This window comes from Balaenoptera acutorostrata, chromosome 6 (assembly GCF_949987535.1).
Source record: "Balaenoptera acutorostrata chromosome 6, mBalAcu1.1, whole genome shotgun sequence".
NCBI classification, from domain to species: Eukaryota; Metazoa; Chordata; class Mammalia; order Artiodactyla; family Balaenopteridae; genus Balaenoptera; species Balaenoptera acutorostrata.
This window is the reverse complement of record NC_080069.1, coordinates 103,600,636-103,620,462: the sequence shown is the minus strand read 5'-3', so window position 1 is coordinate 103,620,462 and position 19,827 is coordinate 103,600,636. Positions and strand designations below refer to the sequence as shown.

At 41.6% G+C, this 19,827-nt stretch overlaps 1 protein-coding gene across 1 annotated transcript in view; it reads right to left on the bottom strand.

Annotated features, from left to right (window-relative positions):
• The window catches only part of UGCG (UDP-glucose ceramide glucosyltransferase), a 40,250-nt gene extending 21,738 nt beyond the window's left edge, over window positions 1–18,512 (bottom strand). The window contains exon 1 of the mRNA XM_007178209.2: window positions 17,983–18,512. Coding sequence (XP_007178271.1) covers window positions 17,983–18,080 — 98 coding nt within the window. The 5' untranslated portion in view covers window positions 18,081–18,512. The remainder of the gene's footprint in view (window positions 1–17,982) is intronic.
• Window positions 18,513–19,827: the final 1,315 nt, after the last annotated feature.

The window sequence follows — 19,827 nt, the reverse complement described above, 5'->3', positions numbered from 1 at the left end:
ATCCCCTCCCCCACCCCCACCATCCATGGAATAATTGTCTTCCACCAGTCCCTGATGCCAAAAAGGTTGGGGACCGCTGCCATAATGCATCTTTACGGAAAGAAATGCAGGTTACTACCTACAATGGAAAAAAATTTAAACCAACAAAAAATTTAAAGAACAGTGTGGTCTCAATTTTTCATCCAGAACATCAAACGCCAGAAAATAATGAGCACCATCTACAGCAGTGCTGTTCAGTGTGGCAGTGGTCCACAAGTTGCTTTTTACTGGCCAGTGATGAAAAGAAATGGAGAGAAAGCATTTAGAAACTTTTATAGCAGTTTGACATTGCCATGCCATCCAAGCATATGATTAGTCATTTATTTTCACTGTAGTTTTACCAAAGTATCAATCCATGACAGATTGGAAAACTTTTAAAGAACTGATCCTTTGCCACAGATAGTTTGGAAAATATTGATCTACAGGGTTCATCTAGAGGGCTGGAAAGAGGTAAAACCATGATCTAAAATTTATATAACCACAAATATGACCACTATTCCATTTCTAACAAAATAGTAGACTAGGTGTCTCGAGAAATCCACCCAGTACAGAACATCTAGATTGCCAGAAGGAAAAGTTTATATATTTAATTGGTTGAAACATTTATGTATCCACATGGTTCAAATCACTAAAAATATTAAGAGGTTCATATAAAGAAGTCTCCCTGTCACTCCTGTCCCCCATCTGTCTTGCTGCCATCACCACCTCCTCAGCATTATTAGTTTCTTACTTATCTTTCCAGAGATTTTAAAAAATGCATATTCAAGCCAAAACATACACACGCGAAATTCTTCCATAATATTTATAATTTTCTCTCCTCCTTCTTAATACAAGCACACTAAAAGCATGTTTTTAAATATATGACTAAACTGTTAGAAATAAAAGGAAAGCGTCCCAAGTCAGAAATGAGGAGAAACTCCTGAGTGAGTAGTGCTGGACACAATACTTGCACTGGGACCATCTGTTGGTCCCTAGTGACCTAGAAATGGTGACAAGCCTGAGACAGGAATGATAGATAGTACATCTGTCTGAAGAACCTTGAATAAATATGGAATCTCTTACAGGCAAAGTAGAAAACTTCTGGACCACAGAGGGAAGATGGTGATGCTGCCTATCTTGGATTCAGTCTGAAGCAAAATGGAACAAGAGCAAAAAGGCTCCCTGGAGAACACCTAACCACGTGGGTTTGGAACCCAGAACGCAAACTATAGGTGTTGCTTGAACAAAACCTAAGAGATGGAACGAGAGAGACCATCATATGTGACCACGAATATATGAAAAGAACTACACAACGTCTAGAAATGAAAATGGCGGTCACTGACATCAGAAACTCAATAGACAGGTCATAGAGAAGTTGCATACACACAGTTCAAAAGACAACTGGAGAACTGGAATCTAGATTTGAAGAAATTATCCAGAATGCAGCACAGAGAGAATGAGAGGCAACGACACTGAAATCATGCAAGGGTTTGAGACATGGAGGCTAGAATAAGAAGTCTAAAATCATAGTAATTTTTATCTATTGGTCCCATTGTATGCTCATTAAGTGCTATTAAATTGTAACAAAACATGCATGTGAGGTGATGACCAATTATGGAAAAACCTAGCCCACTAACACACTGCATTTGGCGAGGCTTTAGATGAAAAACAAGGTTAATTTAAACTGTGCTAAACAGTGTAGCGTTGATCCTGTTTTTCCCTTCTTCCCTTTGTCTTCATTAAGACATTTTACTTTAAATGCTAATATAGATATACCTCCTATCCTTTCATATCAAGAATGCAGCATTTTATCAAAGATAGGCTGACCTGCCAAACAACAATGAAGCCCTCTCCAGGTTTACAGTGAAGTGAATTGATGATAAATACTATATCTGAAATTTCTACTCAAAATCATTATAAGCGCAACTATATCACAGGACCTTTAAAAAAATTCTCATTTGTGCCTCCTCCCAATATCTGTCTATCTATGTATCTAGTCCTCTCCCTCCCTTCCCCCCGACCCCCGCCTCTCTAACATACAAACACACACACAATTTTCCCTCCACACCCCAAGGGGTCATCTTACAGTTTGCCCCCTAGCATACAAGTATCCTACTTTGGAGAGTATTGTTTTGACTTATGTAATACAACTGACATAGCCCCTTGCTACAAATTACTTGAAATGCTTATCAAAAAAAAAAAAAGAATATCCATTAAGTCAACATGTGCACGCACACACGCAATCACATAACACTCTGCTGTGCACACAGTGGTGTTCCATGACTACTCAGCGTTCCCTTATTGAACAAATCTATTTTGAGCCCAAACGTACACTAGGCATTATCCTATGCACTGGTGATACCATGATGAACAGACGGACTCCATACTGTCAAGGAGCTGTGGGTTAACAGGGGAGGGGCCCGCATACAGAAGCTCTTCTCCTTATAAAACTCCTACAGAGGCCAACAGAGCCATGCTCTAGAGCAAGAATACCTACCTGAACTCTGCCTGCCACACACAGAAATGATGCCGATGGGTACCTTGGCCATGGCCAGTGTGTTGTAAACTAATTTGTAGTTTTCAAATTATGAACAACAGCCCATTTGCCTGGAGTCTCAAAAGTGGCCTGAATGGTGAAGTCCCCCAAGTGGGCCAGTTTCATGAGTGTCTCTGACAGGGTCTTGCAAGGTTTCCTGGTTTCAAAGCAGTTTTTATTTAAGTATCTCAGGTCAGGGTTTCTGCATTACCTAGGTGGCATGAACGTGAGCTTACTGCCCTGACACCTTGCACAGGATTTCCTCTGGGTGCCCGTTTCCACCCTTAGCTTGATCAGGTAACTTGCTTTCTTGCAGGATCCAGGGTACAGCACTTTCTCAGTTTCAGCTGCTATACTGGGAATCCACTTTTACCTTCCCATCGTGCATCTGGCTTGAAGCCTTGACCTTTTTGTAGGGGAGCCAGGGAGTACTTTTTCTTGATATGTAACACATATAGTAAAGTCACATGTAAGTACACAGCTCAATGAATTTTCTCAAAGTGAAACACTCATGGAACCAGTACCCAGCTCAAGAAACAGAGTCTTACCAGAACCCCAGAAGTTCATGAACGTGCCCTTCTACTAACTACCCTCTCCTCAAGGTAACCACATCCTGACTGCAAACACCATAGACTAATCGTGCTGGTTTAAAAATTTAGCTAAATGGAACCCCGTAGGACATACTCTTTTGTATCTGGCTCCTTTCACTTTATACCATGTTTGTGACCGTCATCCTTGTTGGCACAGTTAGTTATGGTTCATTCAGTCTCACAGCTGCATAGTATTCCTTGTATTAATATATCACACTTTATCTACTTTCTGGTGATGGACTTCTGGGTTGTTTCCAGCTTTGGGTTATTACAAATAGTCTGCGACTTTGTCTCTCACTTTACGTAAGTATAAAAACCCCTGGCTTCCCCTCTCTCACGCCTCAGGACTTCAACTTTTGGACAATATGAAGAAGCAGGAACTGGATTTACTCTCCCACCTGAAACAAACAAACAAAAAAAGCAGACAAACAATAGGAAATGGTTTTTAAGATACTGAGTATCAGGTAAAGAAGTGATTCCTAAGACATGAAAAACGAATGAGGCGAGTCCTCCAATTGCCTCAGCTTACTGCTCTGAGACAATTTCCAGGCCAGGAGACTCCTGTTTTTTTTTTAAGCGTTTAGTAGACAAAACGCCCACAGGCAGAAATCACAACTTACTGGACCATTCCAGGGCCTCAGAATCTGCATTTTCACAAACATCTCAAATGATTCTGATGCAGGCTAGCAGTGAACCACACTTGAAGACACACTACAGTAGGCTGTCAAGTCTCTAGGGTCCAACACAACAATGATACATAGTATGTTCACAATCTTAAAAAACGTTAAATAAATGAAGAGTAAAAAATGGTTGGCTAAATAGAGCTGGAAGGTATGGTTAGTCTAGAGATGAAAACATGGGAGTCGCCCACAGTTTGGTAAATACATAATCTCTCCCAGGTGGAGAATGCCATTAGCAGGTGGCCACAAATCAATATACTAATATTACAGAACCAGTAATGCATGAGGGAGATCAAGAGTGAGTGACCAGGAGAGTAGAAAGAGAGCCAGGAAGAAAGTGAAGTCACAGAAGGGTTTATTTGGCTGGGCTGTTTTCTTTTTGAAAGGGTTCAAGAAAGAAAAACATTGAATGCTGTCAAGGGCACAAGATAAGAACTGAAATGTCCACTGGATTGAAAAGTCCACAGAACTGAAATGTCCACTAGAATGTGTGAACACTGGTGACCTCAGGGTACTCTGGGCAAGGGGCAGATAGATAAAAATGGTTAAGAAGCAAATGAATGAGAGGTGAGCTGTGATTACAGTGAATAAACACTAGTTTCTCCTGAAACCTGACAGTGAAAAAGAGCCAAAGAGTAACTAGATGGAGAAGGGTTTTTCAGTTTAATTTTTAATTATTTTTAGTTTTTAATCCTTGAGTATATATGGTCAGGGGAAAGAGCTAGTCAAAAGGTAAATAGAGAAAAAATAAAAATAATTAATGGCATGATAGGATCCACAGTGCGAAGTAGGAGTGAAGGTAATGCGACAAGAATGAAGGTAAAATGGTGAAGATTTAGAAGAGGTGCTGCCAGTCATGGGTGTCAGAGCTAAAAACAGAAACAAAGTATTGCCAGACACCAGCGTAGGCTTAGCTGAGATTTGAGACCATGAATGTGTAGTAGTACCAATCCACGTGGCTGCGTGATTATCTCTGCAAGATTCTGAAAGTTGAGAAGCTATAAATTATGAGATGGATACAGGATACCAGGGCAGACTGATATATGAGGGAAGGCAAGGGGCAAGATAATGCAAGGCAAGTGATGAATTGTAATGGAGAATTAAGTGAAACCAAGAGGTAAGCAGGTAGAGGCCACACCTGTGGATAAACTGCCTAGAGCAGCTGTTCTCAGCCTTGGCGTACATGAAAATCATCTGGGGAGTTTTTTTTTTTGAAAATTCCTGATGCCCAGACCAAATAAATCTGAATCTCTTGAGTTGAGACCCAGGCAGCAGCATGCTTTTTTTAAAAAAACAAAACAAAACAAAACAAAACCTCCCCGGTGAGTCCAAAGTGCAAAGTTGAGACCCACGGACCTAGGAAGGCTAGATTACTGTAAGAACAGAAGAGGGCTGAGATGGAAAGTCTCAGAAAGATCAGCAGTTATGGGATGGATGGAAAACAAGGAGGCTGTAAGGAGCCATACAAGTGGCACGAGCATGGGGAAGGGTTGTAGAAGAGAGAAAGTAGGGGCTCTCTCCCTAGTGATCTAAATGTTGCCAGTTATCAGAAACTTAAGATTCATAGCAACTGGAGAAATTCCCATACAGATTACCCTATCCCTATGGATTACTTCTGGGGTTATTTTTAGGTTATCACTGGCAGTGTATATAGTATACTGGTTTAAGAGCCAGGGCTGGAGGGGGACTGCCTGGATTTCTGTACCAGCTTCACAGCTAACTAGCTGTGTATCCTTGGGCAAAGTACTTCTTTACCTCAAGTTGTTCTTGTTGTTGTTTAAAGTGTGAATAACAGTACCTACCTCATAAAGAATTGATAGTTGTGAGAAACAGATGAGATTAAGCCACAAAGTAAACATTCAGTGATAGCTATCACTGGTAATTTTTTTCAAAAACTGCTAATTTTAAGGACATTTTCCACTAAATGTAACTTCTCTGAATTACCATAGTTCTGATAAGAGATTTAGAGATATCAAACATTGATGCGACATATAAACAAAAAGGAAGGTCTGGAAATTCATAGATTTAAAGATTATTTCATATATATTTAAAGATTAGACCATTATGTTGGTTTTCTTTTTTTTTTTTTTTTAGCATCTTTATTGGAGTATAATTGCTTTACAATTTCATTAGTTTCTGCTGTATAACAAAGTGAATCAGCTATATGTATAAATATATCCCCATATCCCCTGTCTCTTGCATCTCCCTCTCACCCTCCCTATCCCACCCCTCTAGGTGGTCCCAAAGCTTGGTTTTCTTTTTAAACAAAAAGTTAACTCTTTTTTTTTTTTTTTAATAATTTTTTTTTTTTTTTTTTTAATGAGGATCTTGAATCAGATGCGTATGTTTTGATTGATTGATTGATTGATTGATTTTGGCTGTGTTGGGTCTTCGTTTCTGTGCGAGGGCTTTCTCCAGTTGTGGCAAGCGGGGGCCACTCTTCATCGCGATGCGCGGGCCTCTCACCGTCGCGGCCTCTCTCGTTGCGGAGCACAGGCTCCAGACGCGCAGGCTCAGCAGTTGTGGCTCACGGGCCCAGCCGCTCCGCGGCATGTGGGATCTTCCCAGGCCAGGGCTCGAACCCGTGTCCCCTGCATTAGCAGGCAGATTCTCAACCACTGCGCCACCAGGGAAGCCCATAAAGTTAACTCTTATGTATTAAGAAAGATTAAAGGGGGGAAAGGGAATCATCAAAAGTCTCAAATCATGGTTAAAACAGAATAAGTCAAAACATGGGATAAAACATTAAAGTTTAGATTATATCCAATATTTAAGCTAAAATTGTATTCAAGGTTTAAATTACACTCAAAATTTAGGAACCAATTTAAAGTTCTATAGGCGTCATCCAAAAGTATAAAAACAATGCAAGTATGAGAGTGAGAGGCATTAAATGTCACAAATTATTATTGCCCAAAATGACCTGTTACTGTTTTCTTAGGTGAGCTCTCCTTTAAGACTATTAAATGGGTTCTCAGCTGGGCAGAGGTGCTGCATAGTCCTGGCTTCTCGAAATTCCTCTATCCTCAGAGCCTGGCTCAAAGTGTTGGATTCTGTAGCCACATGAATCCCCCCCTTCACTTGGCTCTGCTCGAGGGAGAGACTGTCACCCTCAGAGCTGACAGGCAGAGGCAAGATAATTGCCACAATGCAGCAGGTACAATGTACAAAGCAACTACTGGTTACTATGTAATCCAATCAATACCACCGTCTCTCATGAAGATATTTTGAGGCATTCCAAAGGGGACTGTATTCTGTTTTGTTGACCATTAAATCACCACGCCTAACACAGTCCCCAAAGCAAAGACTACAATGCAGCCTTCCTCCCGGGGGTCCAGGCCTGAGAGAAAGCCCCTCCCCGCAGCCCCTAATACCCGGCAAGCTCTCAGTCAGCGGCAGCATGTCCAGGCACCAGGACCAGCAGATCCACAGTCTGGGATTTTAATACTCTTCTTAGTTCTCTTGAAACAGAATCTCCCCTCCTAACATGTATGTCCATTTGATTTTCAGAAATTTGATTTTATTACATTTTCAGAAACACATTAGGTGAAAGAGATATGAACCTCTTATATACTAGCCAATGGTTTTGATTGGCTTCACTTTTGAAGAATTAGGGGGCTTCCCTGGTGGCGCAGTGGTTGAGAGTCTGCGTGCCAATGCAGGGGACGCGGGTTCGAGCCCTGGTCTGGGAAGATCCCACATGCCGCGGAGCGACTGGGCCCGTGAGCCACAACTACTGAGCCTGCGCGTCTGGAGCCTGTGCTCCGCAACAAGAGAGGCCGCGATAGTGAGAGTCCCGCGCACCGCGATGAAGAGTGGCCCCCGCTCGCCGCAACTAGAGAAAGCCCTCGCACAGAAACGAAGACCCAACACAGCCAAAAATTAATTAATTAATTAATTAATTAAAAAAATTTTTAAAAAAAAGAATAAAATGATCCTGAAACTAAGGGAGCAATTGGGGAAGACAAGAAAGCAGGGTAAATTTTCAATACGTGTCACTTTCCCAAGGAATTATTTCTAAATTACATTTGAAATTGAGAGCTGGAGTCAAAAGAAAGAAAGAAAATCAAATTCATGCAATTAAGGCATGTCACTGTCAAGGACAGGGAGGGGCAGATGCTCACAGCGAGCTGCTGCAGGGATGTACCTGCCAGCTGCAAGGACAGGGAACAGGACGGTAGGTACCATCTGAGGTGCTTTCTCAGAGTTAAGAGTCACTTCAGTCTAAAAGGTCACGAGAGATGAATCACGGGCAAGAGAGACAGGCCTTCAGGGTCCTGCTTTCCGTTGTGAGCTAGAAGGACATCTATTCAGGGAACACTTCAAAGAACTCCAAGGGATGGTAAGGAGTACTCAGGAATATTCTGCTGGACTTTATGGCTGCTTTGGCTTGATGAATCTTCACTGCCTCTCCGCATAAGCGTTTTCAACTTGTTAGCTGGTGGGATGGCCTTGTTCTTCCTCGTTGATTTTTATTTCCTAACATCTCAGTCTCTAAAATTGTTACCGTCCTTCCCGTCATTTTAGTTTATTGTTTTATCTTTCAAATCTTTTAGTCTCCTCTCTGCCCCTACTCAACAGTTTATTTAATGGTTTGCACCACTTTAAAATGACTTACTGTACAGTTTTGTATTCGAATTGAGTTTTGAGTGGGAGGGGGGCCTGGAATGAAGGGAAACTTCTGGGAGGGGGCTGGCTGTGCTCGTCCCCTTCTGTCAGCCCCTTGCAGCAACCTTAAGACGGCGCTACACCTCCCAGAAGTGAGGCACAAGAATCTCCCTAGAAGCTTCTAAGGGAGAATATGGATTCCTTGAGGGCAAAGTTCACCTTGCTCAACAGTCCCAGACTGTGCTGTGCAATTCAGCTGAACCAACTTATCTGACATTGGGAATTTTCTCCTCTGCTCCATGCCATCAAGGTTGTTAATATTTCATGTAAAATTAAGTTGATTGCTTGATCAGCAGATCCCCTACTTCATATAGTCCGTGCCAGCAATTCCCAATGATAAAAGGCTTCTGTTGTTGTTGTGAGCTATGACTGTGCCCTGGAAGGCTGTTACTGTGTTTAATAATCAGTATGTGTCATGACTAATGTTACTTCCATATAGCACTTATCTTGTCAAAAATGGTACTGCAGCAAAATGGGCTTCATCAGCAACACAAAGCATACCTGGTGCAACGTTAACTTTGTAGGCACAAGGTTCCCCAGAGGACACAGCACAACCAATAATGAGTTAGCTTTATAGGAAAACACAGACTATTTCCAATGGACAACGGACTTGTACACTACAAAACACAAAAGATTCCATCACCATAAAAAACAAAGAGGAGATCTTTATTAATTTTGCTCCCCCTCCCTCCCCAAAAAACTCCACTCACTCACCCTTTGGTGACAAGAGTCAGCCCTAGTGTATGGGAAATAAATAGATCAAGGTATTTTGCTAACAGCAACTAATGGCTTTGCATTTCCCAAAGGGCAGATCTAAGTGTAAAGATTATGATGGCATGACAGGTATTCCCTTTGGAAAACCTTGGGGGGAAAATTCAAATCTAACAAATAATTTGTGGGTGAACATGTTATTGATACGGCCCTGTTTCTATTTGAACCACGATTAGTTAGAAATAGTGAGATAAAGATTCCATTTGGTCCAATTAATTTCATTAAAGACCATGGTCACTGAATGCATCCCAAATTCTGTCCATCTACCTCAAATCACAATGGCCAAATGACACAAAGTTAATGAGTGAGCAAGAATCCCACCACTACTGCTGGAAAAAATTCAAAGATCATTCATTCGACATGCAATAATTGAGTGCCAAGTAGCACTAAAGATACAATAGTAAGACACCTCCTTAAGGCAAAGATATACAATGGAGAAAAGACAGCCTCTTCAATAAGTGGTGCTGGGAAAACTGGACAGATACATGTAAAAGAATGAAATTAGAACACTCCCTAACACCATACACAAAAATAAACTCAAAATGGATTAAAGACCTAAATGTAAGACTGGACACTATAAAACTCTTAGAGGAAAACATAGGAAGAACACTCTCTGACATAAGTCACAGCAAGATCTTTTTTGACCCACCTCCTAGAGTAATAGAAATAAAAACAAAAATAAACAAATGGGACCTAATGAAACTTAAAAGCTTTTGCACAGCAAAGGAAACTATAAACAAGAAGAAAAGACAACCCTCAGAATGGGAGAAAACATTTGCAAAAGAATCTATGGACAGTGGATTAATCTCCAAAATATATAAACAGCTCATGCAGCTCAATATTAAAAAAACAAACAACCCAATCAAAAAATGGGCAGAAGACCTCAATAGACATTTCTCCAAAGAAGACATACAGATGGCCAAGAAGCAAATGAAAAGCTGCTCAACATCACTAATTATTAGAGAAATGCAAATCAAAACTACAATGAGGTATCACCTCACACTGGTTAGAATGGGTATCATCAGAAAATCTGCAAATAAATGCTGGAGAGGGTGTGGAGAAAAGAGAGCCCTCTTACACTGTTGGTGGGAACGTAAATTGATACAGCAGCTATGGAGAACAGTATGGAGGCTCCTTAAAAAACTAAAAATAGAATTACCATATGACCCAGCAATCCCACTACTGGGCATATATCCAGACAAAACCATAATTCAAAAAGACACATGCTGCGACTTCCCTGGTGGCACAGTGGTTAAGAATCTGCCTGCCGATGCAGGCGACACGAGTTCGAGCCTTGGTCCAGGAAGATCCCACATGCTGCAGAGCAACTAAGCCCTTGCACCACAACTACTGAGCCTGTGCTCTAGAGCCCGCGTGCCACAACTACTGAAGCCCGCACACCTAGAGCCCATGCTCTGCAACAAGAGAAGCCACCGCAATGAGAAGCCCATGCACCGCAACAAAGAGTAGCCCCCGCTCACCACAACTAGAGAAAGCCTGCGCACAGTAACAAAGACCCAATGCAACCAAAAATAAATAAATAAATTAAAAAAAAAAAAAGACACATGCACCCCAATGTTCACTGCAGCACTATTTACAATAGCCAGGTCATGGAAGCAACCTAAATGCCCATCAACAGACAAATGGATAAAGATGTAGTACATATATACAATGGAATATTACTCAGCCATGAAAAGGAACGAAATTGGGTCATTTGTAGAGATGTGGATGGATCTAGAGACTGTCATACAGAGTGAAGTAAGTCAGAAAGCGAAAAACAAATATCGTATATTAACGCATATATGTGGAATGTAGAAAAATGGTGCAGATGAACCAGTTTGTAAGGCAGAAATAGACACAGATGTAGAGAACAAACATATAGACACCAAGGGGGGAGAGTGGGGGCAGGTGGTGGTGGTGGTGGGATGAATTGGGAGATTGGGATTGACAATATATACACTAATGTGTATAAAATAGATAACTAATAAGAATATGCTGTAAAAAAATAAATAAATAAAGATGTAAAAAAAAAAAAAAGACACCTCCTTACCCTCAAAAGCTTATAATCTAAGTGGGGAAAGAGACAACGGAACACCTGTTTGTTTAGATGGGTAAATTCAAGATACTGTGGAAGGACATAAGAGGGGGTGCCAATTCCAATAAAGAGCTAAAGTCGACAATGACTTGAATGAGCACGAGTTAGTAAAACAAAAAGGAAGGAGGGGAGGGAAGGAGGGGAGGGAAGGAGGGAGAGAAGGGGAAAAAAAGGAAGGAAAGAGAATTCTAAAGAAAATTACATTGCATATTCAAGGGAAGGCCAGTAATTCAATGTTGCTGGAGAAACAGGCACAGGGGATGGCTCAGCTCCTACAGAACTATACATGTCTTGTTAAGGAATCTGAATTTTAACCTGAAGGCAGTGGGGAACCATGGCAAGATTTTAAGCACATGATCCAAGATTACTGCACCAGAAAGATTAGGTTACAATAAGAAAAATAAAGTAGATAAGGAGCAAAGCAGTAGGTAAAGATACCAGAGAGTAGAGAGAGTTCAATAATCTAGGGCAGAGATAACGTGTAGTGAACTAATAATGTAGGTAGGAAAAGGGAGGAATGATGAATCAAGAGAATCATCACTAAATATTAAAACTGAATTACAATTTCCTTTTTGCTTTTTAAAGCTATCACAATATAGTCCAATTCTGTATCTACCCCAGGCTCAGGTTCAAGGGGCTCAATTGCCTTATTCGTGCACCCAAAAGTGGTTCTGGTAGCAATGACCCTGACTGATCAACATCTGTCTAAAGTCCAAGTGCATCCTCAGGAATAAACCCAGAAAATAAGCTCTCAATTTACATTCTACTAAGGCTCAGAACATCAATGTTTTAATGAATTTAAGGCCAAAAAAAAAATCATATTATCTAAAAATAATATATGAAATGCTAAAATTCACATTAAAAACACAATTACTTTCTAACAGGAAGTTTATCACAGTTATCCTGATACAGTGAGTATTTAAACTCCATTCAAAAGCTGTGCAGCAGGTATAAAAGTTGTTATACTAGAAAAATTAGGAAAGGCAGAATTAACTTGAGAAAAAAATCTTCAGGAAAAGGACCTCTGCTTTAGTAGAGGGCAGTTAATATTTATGGATACAAGTACTTCCACTGTACCCTGGCACCTCCAGTCAATTAATAGAAAAGATAAAGCCTATCACTAAACATTAGGATACCATGTGTAGAGGGGAAAAAATGATAAATCCAAGGAGGGAGAGGGATGGGGGGAGTGAGAGGAGAAAAAAGCAAGGTGTCTTGCTTAGATACTCTTATCTAGCAGTATGGCTCCTAACGGCCAAACAGGGAAGAAAACAGCAGCCCCCAAGCTATCAAACCACACTAGCTCTCAAAAAAGGAAAAAAATCCATAAAGATCACTTAACCAACTCCGCCTACAGAGGATATAATCATTAGTTTTTTTGTTGTTATTTTTTGTTTTGTTTTGTTTTGTTTTAGGAAAATATAATCTTCAAAATAAGAGCCCTGGGGCTTCCCTGGTGGCGCAGTGGTTGAGAATCTGCCTGCTAATGCAGGAAACACGGGTTCGAGCCCTGGTCTGGGAAGATCCCACATGCCGCGGAGCAACTAGGCCCGTGAGCCACAACTACTGAGCCTGCGCGTCTGGAGCCTGTGCTCCGCAACAAGAGAGTCCACAATAGTGAGAGGCCCGCGCACCGCGATGAAGAGTGGCCCCCACTTGCCACAACTGGAGAAAGCCATAGCACAAAAACGAAGACCCAACATAGCAATCAATCAGTCAATAAAGAAATCTTAAAAAAAAAAAAAAAAAAAAAAAATAAGAGCCCTGAATTTCAAATGCTATAATCTGAATGTGATCTTTAACATTATAGGGGAAGTCCCTGGTGGTCCAGTGGTTAGGAGTCAGCACTTTCACTACCATGGGCCCGGGGTTCAATCCCTGGTCAGGGAACTAAGATCCTGCAAGCTGTGCGGGGGCGAGGGGGAGACATTATAGGCAAAATCCCACAAATGTCTGCCATCTAAAATATGTTATGAAATGATTAGGCATCAGTCAATACTAAATCTGGAAAGGAGCAAAGCAGTAGGCAGAGATACCAGTGAGCAGAAAATATTGAAAATGATGGTTCTCTAGTTTATAAATCATCTCAATTTTTTAAATTGTAGGCTTATAGGAACTGTAAGATATTTATGAAATTGGAGCAAACAATTTCATTGAACAACAATTATTCACTGTATTAATCACATTGAGCTCCATTTTTAAACTACAGGCCAATACTTAGCTCTTTATCTCATTTTAACAAGTTACAGGCTTCCCTGGTGGCGCAGTGGTTGAGAATCTGCCCGCCAATGCAGGGGACACGGGTTCGAGCCTTGGTCTGGGAAGATCCCACATGCTGCGGAGCGACTGGGCCCGTGAGCCACAACTACTGAGCCTGCGCGTCTGGAGCCTGTGCTCCGCAACAAGAGAGGCCACGACAGTGAGAGAGGCCCGCGCACCGCGATGAAGAGTGGCCCCCACTCGCCGCAACTAAAGAAAGCCCTCGCACAGAAACGAAGACCCAACGCAGCCAAAAAAAAAGAAAGAAAGAAAGAATTATTAAAAAAAAAAAAGTTACAATACAATAGAACATTGAATCTAAATTAACTAGATACCATTACACACTGTATTTAATTTTTTAAAAATAACCACTGGTTTTAAAAAAGAATGTTTTATCGTTTTTCTCAGCAATTTCACTACAATGTTTGTATTACTTAAACATTTTTAAACATTAGTAGCTCACAGATTATGCTCCTTAATCTGACGACCAGATATGGAGCCATATAAGGTTTTGAAAATAGGTTCCATTTCCACCAGTTGCAGGCACAAGGTTTTAGGAGAGGATTGATATATGATTATTTTATTTATACTTTACCTCACTTAAAAAGGATTTGAGAGGACACAGAACACCTGTTCAGAAAATATATTCTTCAGTAAAATACAGAATGCTTAGCACAATATTTTAACCAAAATATCATTGCCAATGTTCTTTAACCTTGCTTGTCAAAATGTGGAGATTATCAAATTTGCTATTTTACTAAATACAGAAGAGAGAAGGAGAGGACAAAACCTTAGGGCTCTGCTTGAAAACAACTCATTAAATTGGGAAGTATCTTTACTTCAGTAAGAAAGGAATCAAATCAAACAGGTAAATAATTTTGATGGTGGGATGAGATGAAAGGAACTTAATTTTTAAAAAGGCAAGATTTAATTTATACATAAATTAAGCTGTTGATTATTTACTTTATGTTCAGTTATCCATTTCAGAAAGATAGTCAGAAGATTCCTACTCATCTGTTATAAACTAATTGTATTTTCTCTATTCTATTTTCACATAACTTTTCTGAATCCTGTTACTGTCAATATAAAAGGTAACTTTATGGGGCACTGGAAAAGAAATACAAAGACTCTTTACAGTATCTTAACTAAGCTAAAGTTTGTACTAGTCTCAAAAACTAGAAGTATTTTAAGTAAAAAAGTAGTTAAGAAAATTCTGCAGTTTATCATGAAGCACAAAATAACTTAAAACAATTCTGGAGTTGTCACAGTCTAAGAGTATAAACATTCCCAGATGGTTATTTGAAGTATTAAGCTACATCACCAGCATTAAAGAAGTGTGACTTTATCATTATGTATACATCATAGAGGGAAGGGGATCCATCATGGTCCTATATTGAAAGAAGTCAACTTTCTTCCAATCAAGCTGTGAATTTAACAATTCCAATTTAAATACAAGATTACTTACAGTCTGAAAAAAAAAAGGTTCTAAAGTTCATTTTTAAGTAAAAGTGTATAAAAAGTTTAAAAATTTGCAAAAGAATAAGGAGGGACTGGACTCGCCAGTAATATGGTAATAAAGGTAATAATACTTCATTCATTAAAACAGTGGATACTGGTACACTTTGTAAGGGTAAAGTGTAAAAAAAAAAAATCTAAGAAAACTCAAAATACTAGAAGAAAAACAGATACTTACTATATAATAGTTGGGGGAAATGGAGAAGATAAAAAATTTTACCAGAGTCAGGAGAAAAAAAAAAAGACTACCTAAAACACACAGGTACACACTTTTTCTCCATGTTAAATACATGTACAAAATTGAAACAAGAAAAACCAAAACCAAAACAGAACAAAACAAAAAAACAAGCTGGGAGAAAACTGCAACATATCACAGAAGAACAATCTTTCTATTAAAAAGATTATCACAGCAATACATTGCAGCACAAGCAAAAGATTGAGTATGAAATTTACAACTAAATGTAACTAGTATTAAATATATGAAAAACATTCAATGGAACTAGTAATTAAAGAAATGAAAATAAAAAACAGAAAACAGTAAAAAGCCTGATACTTAGTAAGGGGAAATGGGGACCATCATACAATGTTACAAGGACTATGAATAGACCTTCCTATAGGGCAACATGTAACAAAGTTTAAAATGTGCACCACTTCTGGCCCAATAATTCCTCTTTCAGAATGTAAACTAAGGAGATCATCTCTCAAAGATGTAAGCATATGAATTCATCACCATGTTGTTTGTAATCTTGACAAATTGAAAATAACCTAAATGCCCATCAGTAATAACAATGAATACATATTAGTACCTAATAAACAAAAATGTCATGCATCTATTAAAAATGATGGAGAGATCATACATTTATTTTATTTTATTTTATTATTTATTTATTTTTTGGCTGCGTTGGTCTTTGTTGCAGTGCACGGGCTTCTCACTGAGGTGGCTTGTTGCAGAGCACGGGCTGTAGGTGCGTGAGCTTTAGTAGTTATGGCATGCGGGTTCAGTAGTTGTGGCTCGCATGGTCTAGAGCGCAAGCTCAGTAGTTGTGGCACATGGGCTTAGTTGCTCCGTGGCATGTGGGATCTTCCCCAACCAGGGCTCGAACCCATGTTCCCTGCATTGGCAGGCGGATTCTTAACTACTGTGCCACCAGGTAAGTCCCCAATACATTTACTGACATGAGAAAATTACTCAACACAATTTACACGGACGCTCCATGTGAGCAGGGGCCCTGGATGTATTGTTCTTCAATCTTATTTCCAGCACCTAGAACAGTGCCTTGTATATACAAAAGAGCTTCCCAGCAAGTATTTATTAAATAGATGAATTTTGAGGCTGGTGAAAGAACAACCATAATATGGTCCCTTTCTCTCTCCCTCCTTACCTCCCTCCCCCCACAGAAATATAATTGGAAGGATAGTCACAAAAGGTTGACAGGTAATGGAGTTTTGGTGTGTGTGTTTAACTTTCTTCTTTCTTCCTCTCTGTACTGTCTAAATGCTCTATATAGTAAGCATGTTTTATTTTTATGATTGGAAAAAGTGACAAAATTGTTTTTAAGAACTCATATATTTAAAATGAACTCCAGAATGTTCAGTGCCTACAGCTCACAAACTCCAAAACCTAAGATCAACAGTATCCAAGAAGCATTTTTCTTTCATCTTCAAAGAAATATCAGTATGCCTTGTACAATGTAGCATCTTTCTCCAGTACCAGGAAATGCCACACTATACTAATAAAATGCAGCATTTCCAAAAGGAAAAAGCACACTTTTTCTGTAGTGAAAAGGAAAAAGAACTGTAAGTAATTAATTTCTTAAAGTCCTCCCCTCTCTTCTACTAACATATACCCTATTCTAATGGGTGGTAAAGATCACTATGCACCATCATCTTTTTGGAGTGCTAAAAATCCAGTGAATCCAAGAGTAATGCGCTCTATGCCAATTCTTTCACATCCTCATGAAGGCTTCCTTCATTTTAAAGACATTTGAACAACTGAAATATCAAAAGTAGCTACAGACTCTATGTCATATTCATCTATTACCCGGTTTTATTTTATTCATAGTCTTTATCACTATCTGAAATAACCTTATTCGGAATTTTATTATCTGTCTCTCCCTTCTGGAATGTAAGATCTTTGAGGACAGGAATTCTGTCGTGCTCGCCACTGTGTCCCCAGTGAAAGGCATCTAATGAAAAGGTGAGGGGGGGGGCACATCAAACAAGATAATAAATAAGGAATTGGGGGGGGAAAAAAAAGGAAAGAAAACCACACTGAAATGTACAAGCTGACATGACTCAAGGCTACAACGCCAGCTCAGAGATTTGGTGGACATTTTTCAAGGTGGACAGGTGCTTCACACCTATCTAAGGACACAGAACTCTTCCAGGAAGAAGAAAATCCACAGGGAGGTCCCCAGGTGGCTGTGTGAAGCTCACCGAAGAGTGGAAACGATCATCACCATAACAGAAACGTGGCCCAGGTCGAGGGAAAAAAACAAAACAAAACACAATACACCATACATCTTGGCCCAGATGAAAAATCACACGAATTCCCAACACAATCAAACCAAGCAAGCAACCTTCCGCCTGACACGTAAAAAGAGCATAGTCTCCTTTCCCCTGGCTGTGCAGTCGCCTGAAGCCCAGCCATCCCCTCACTCGCCACTTTTCTCTTCCAATGAACCCCCCGCCCCAGCTGATGCAAGGGGAGAGGGAATGGGAGGAAGAGTCTGAGAATTAGCTTTCTCCACCCCCATCCGATCCCAATCCCCTCCAAAGCGAAATTCCTCCCACCCTCGCCTGTCCCCAGGCCTCGACCCCCGCCACGGGCTCCTCCAGCTGCCCCTCACTCACGTGTAGATGATGGCCATGAAATGCATCAGCCACAGCACCAAGAAGAGGACGAACCCGAAGACGGCCATTCCCTCCAGGGCCAGGTCCAGCAGCGCCATCCCCCGGCCTGGCCCACTCCGGCCGCCGCAGCGGACAGCGCTCCCGCAGGAGGAGAGGGTGGGCGCCCGGCGCGGGGTCGCAGAAGTGGAGAGAAAGGTGGCGAGAGGAAGGGGCGGAGGGGGGTGGGGGCGGAAGGGGCGGGCAGGGCCTGCGCGCCCCCGCCCGCGCGCACTCGCTCGCGCGCTGGCCTGGGCGCGCTCGCGGATGCAGGCGTTGCGGTGGCCGGACTCAGTGGGCAGGGCGGCCGTGGCCCCACGCTCCGGCTCGCCTCTCCACCCCCTCACGGCCGCCGGCCGGACCCCACACGCCTGCGCCTCCGCCGCCGCCGCCCCGCCGCCCCGCCGCCTCCCTGCCGCCTCGCCGCCGGGCTCCGGGCAGCGCAGCTCCGTGCCCTGCTTTGCAGCCGCAACTCCGCGTACTAATCGAAACCGCCGGCTTGCGCCCAGACTCCCCGGCGCACCCAGCCCCGCCCCGGCCCTCCGGAACCGCGGCCCCCCCCGCCCCCCCCGCCTCCGAGGGGCGGTGCGCGCCGCTCCTCTCCGCCCACCCTGCCGCCCTCGCGCCCGTGGCGTCACTGTCGTGAGCGCGCCCCTGGGAGGCTTCTCCAGCTGGACGCAGGCAGGGTTTTCCCCCACCTCCGGGCTCAGGCCGCCGCCCACCTCTCAGTGAGCGGCGGAGGCTACCCGGGCGGCCAGCACTGCAGCTCTGGGCCAGTCTCCGTCGGCGGAGCGGGTTCCTGTATCCAACTCGGAGGACACTTTCCCTTTGTCCGGTTCTGGTGTTCCAGGGCGCCCCAGGAAAAGACCCGGGGTTCCAGGCAGCCCCCGAGTTGTCTCGCAGTCCAACTTCCAACGCTGTGTTCGCAGCCGCTGCCCCAGGCATTACTCGGAGCGGCTCAGGCCCTATTCCAAGACACGTTCCTGGGCGCCAGGGTGTCCCATTGCCTTCCTCCCTCGCTGGTTCTAATGCTGTGGAGTCTTGGATCACAACGGACCGAGAGTAAAAATAATCTCCTTGTGCTTCGCAGATCTCTAAGCACCTTAGAGGCAGCGTGTAACATAAAAGAAATTCTCAAACTCAATGTAAAGAATCAGCTAATACTGAAGTCCTCAAAGACTACTCCTGCCCAATACTGTAGCCATAGGGGGTACTGAGCGCTTGAAATGTGGCTGGTAGGAATTGAGATGTATTGCGAATGTAAATCATACACCTGATATCGAAGACCACCTCATTTATTTTATATTGATTGCATGTTGAAACAATATTTTGATATACTGAGTTAAATTATTAAAATTATTTCACTGTCTTTGCTGTTGTTTTACTTTTTAAATTTGGTTAGCTACTAGAAAATTTTAAATTACACAGGGGGATAGCACTGCTCTAAAATGGAAAGAAATGGCATTTTGGATAGTAAGGTAACTTAGTGTTTATCTTAACTTTAAATCAGTCCAGGGAGATGGGTTAATCTAGTACTAAATGTTTGTTTCTTCAGCCTACATGAGTTTATATAGTTTCTCTATTGTTTTATGTTTAGACGATGTTTATTCAAGTGATTTCCTTTTAAATAATCCATGACCTCCCTTGAGAGATTTCAGAATGGAATTCAATTTTGAAAAGAAGTTTATTTTATTATTGTTATTTATTATAGTTAATATTGATCGAATGAGCTACCCCAATCTATAAGTAAATGATAAACTACAATCAGAAAAGAGTTTAAATTAATGTCTATACTGAGAACCAATCCTG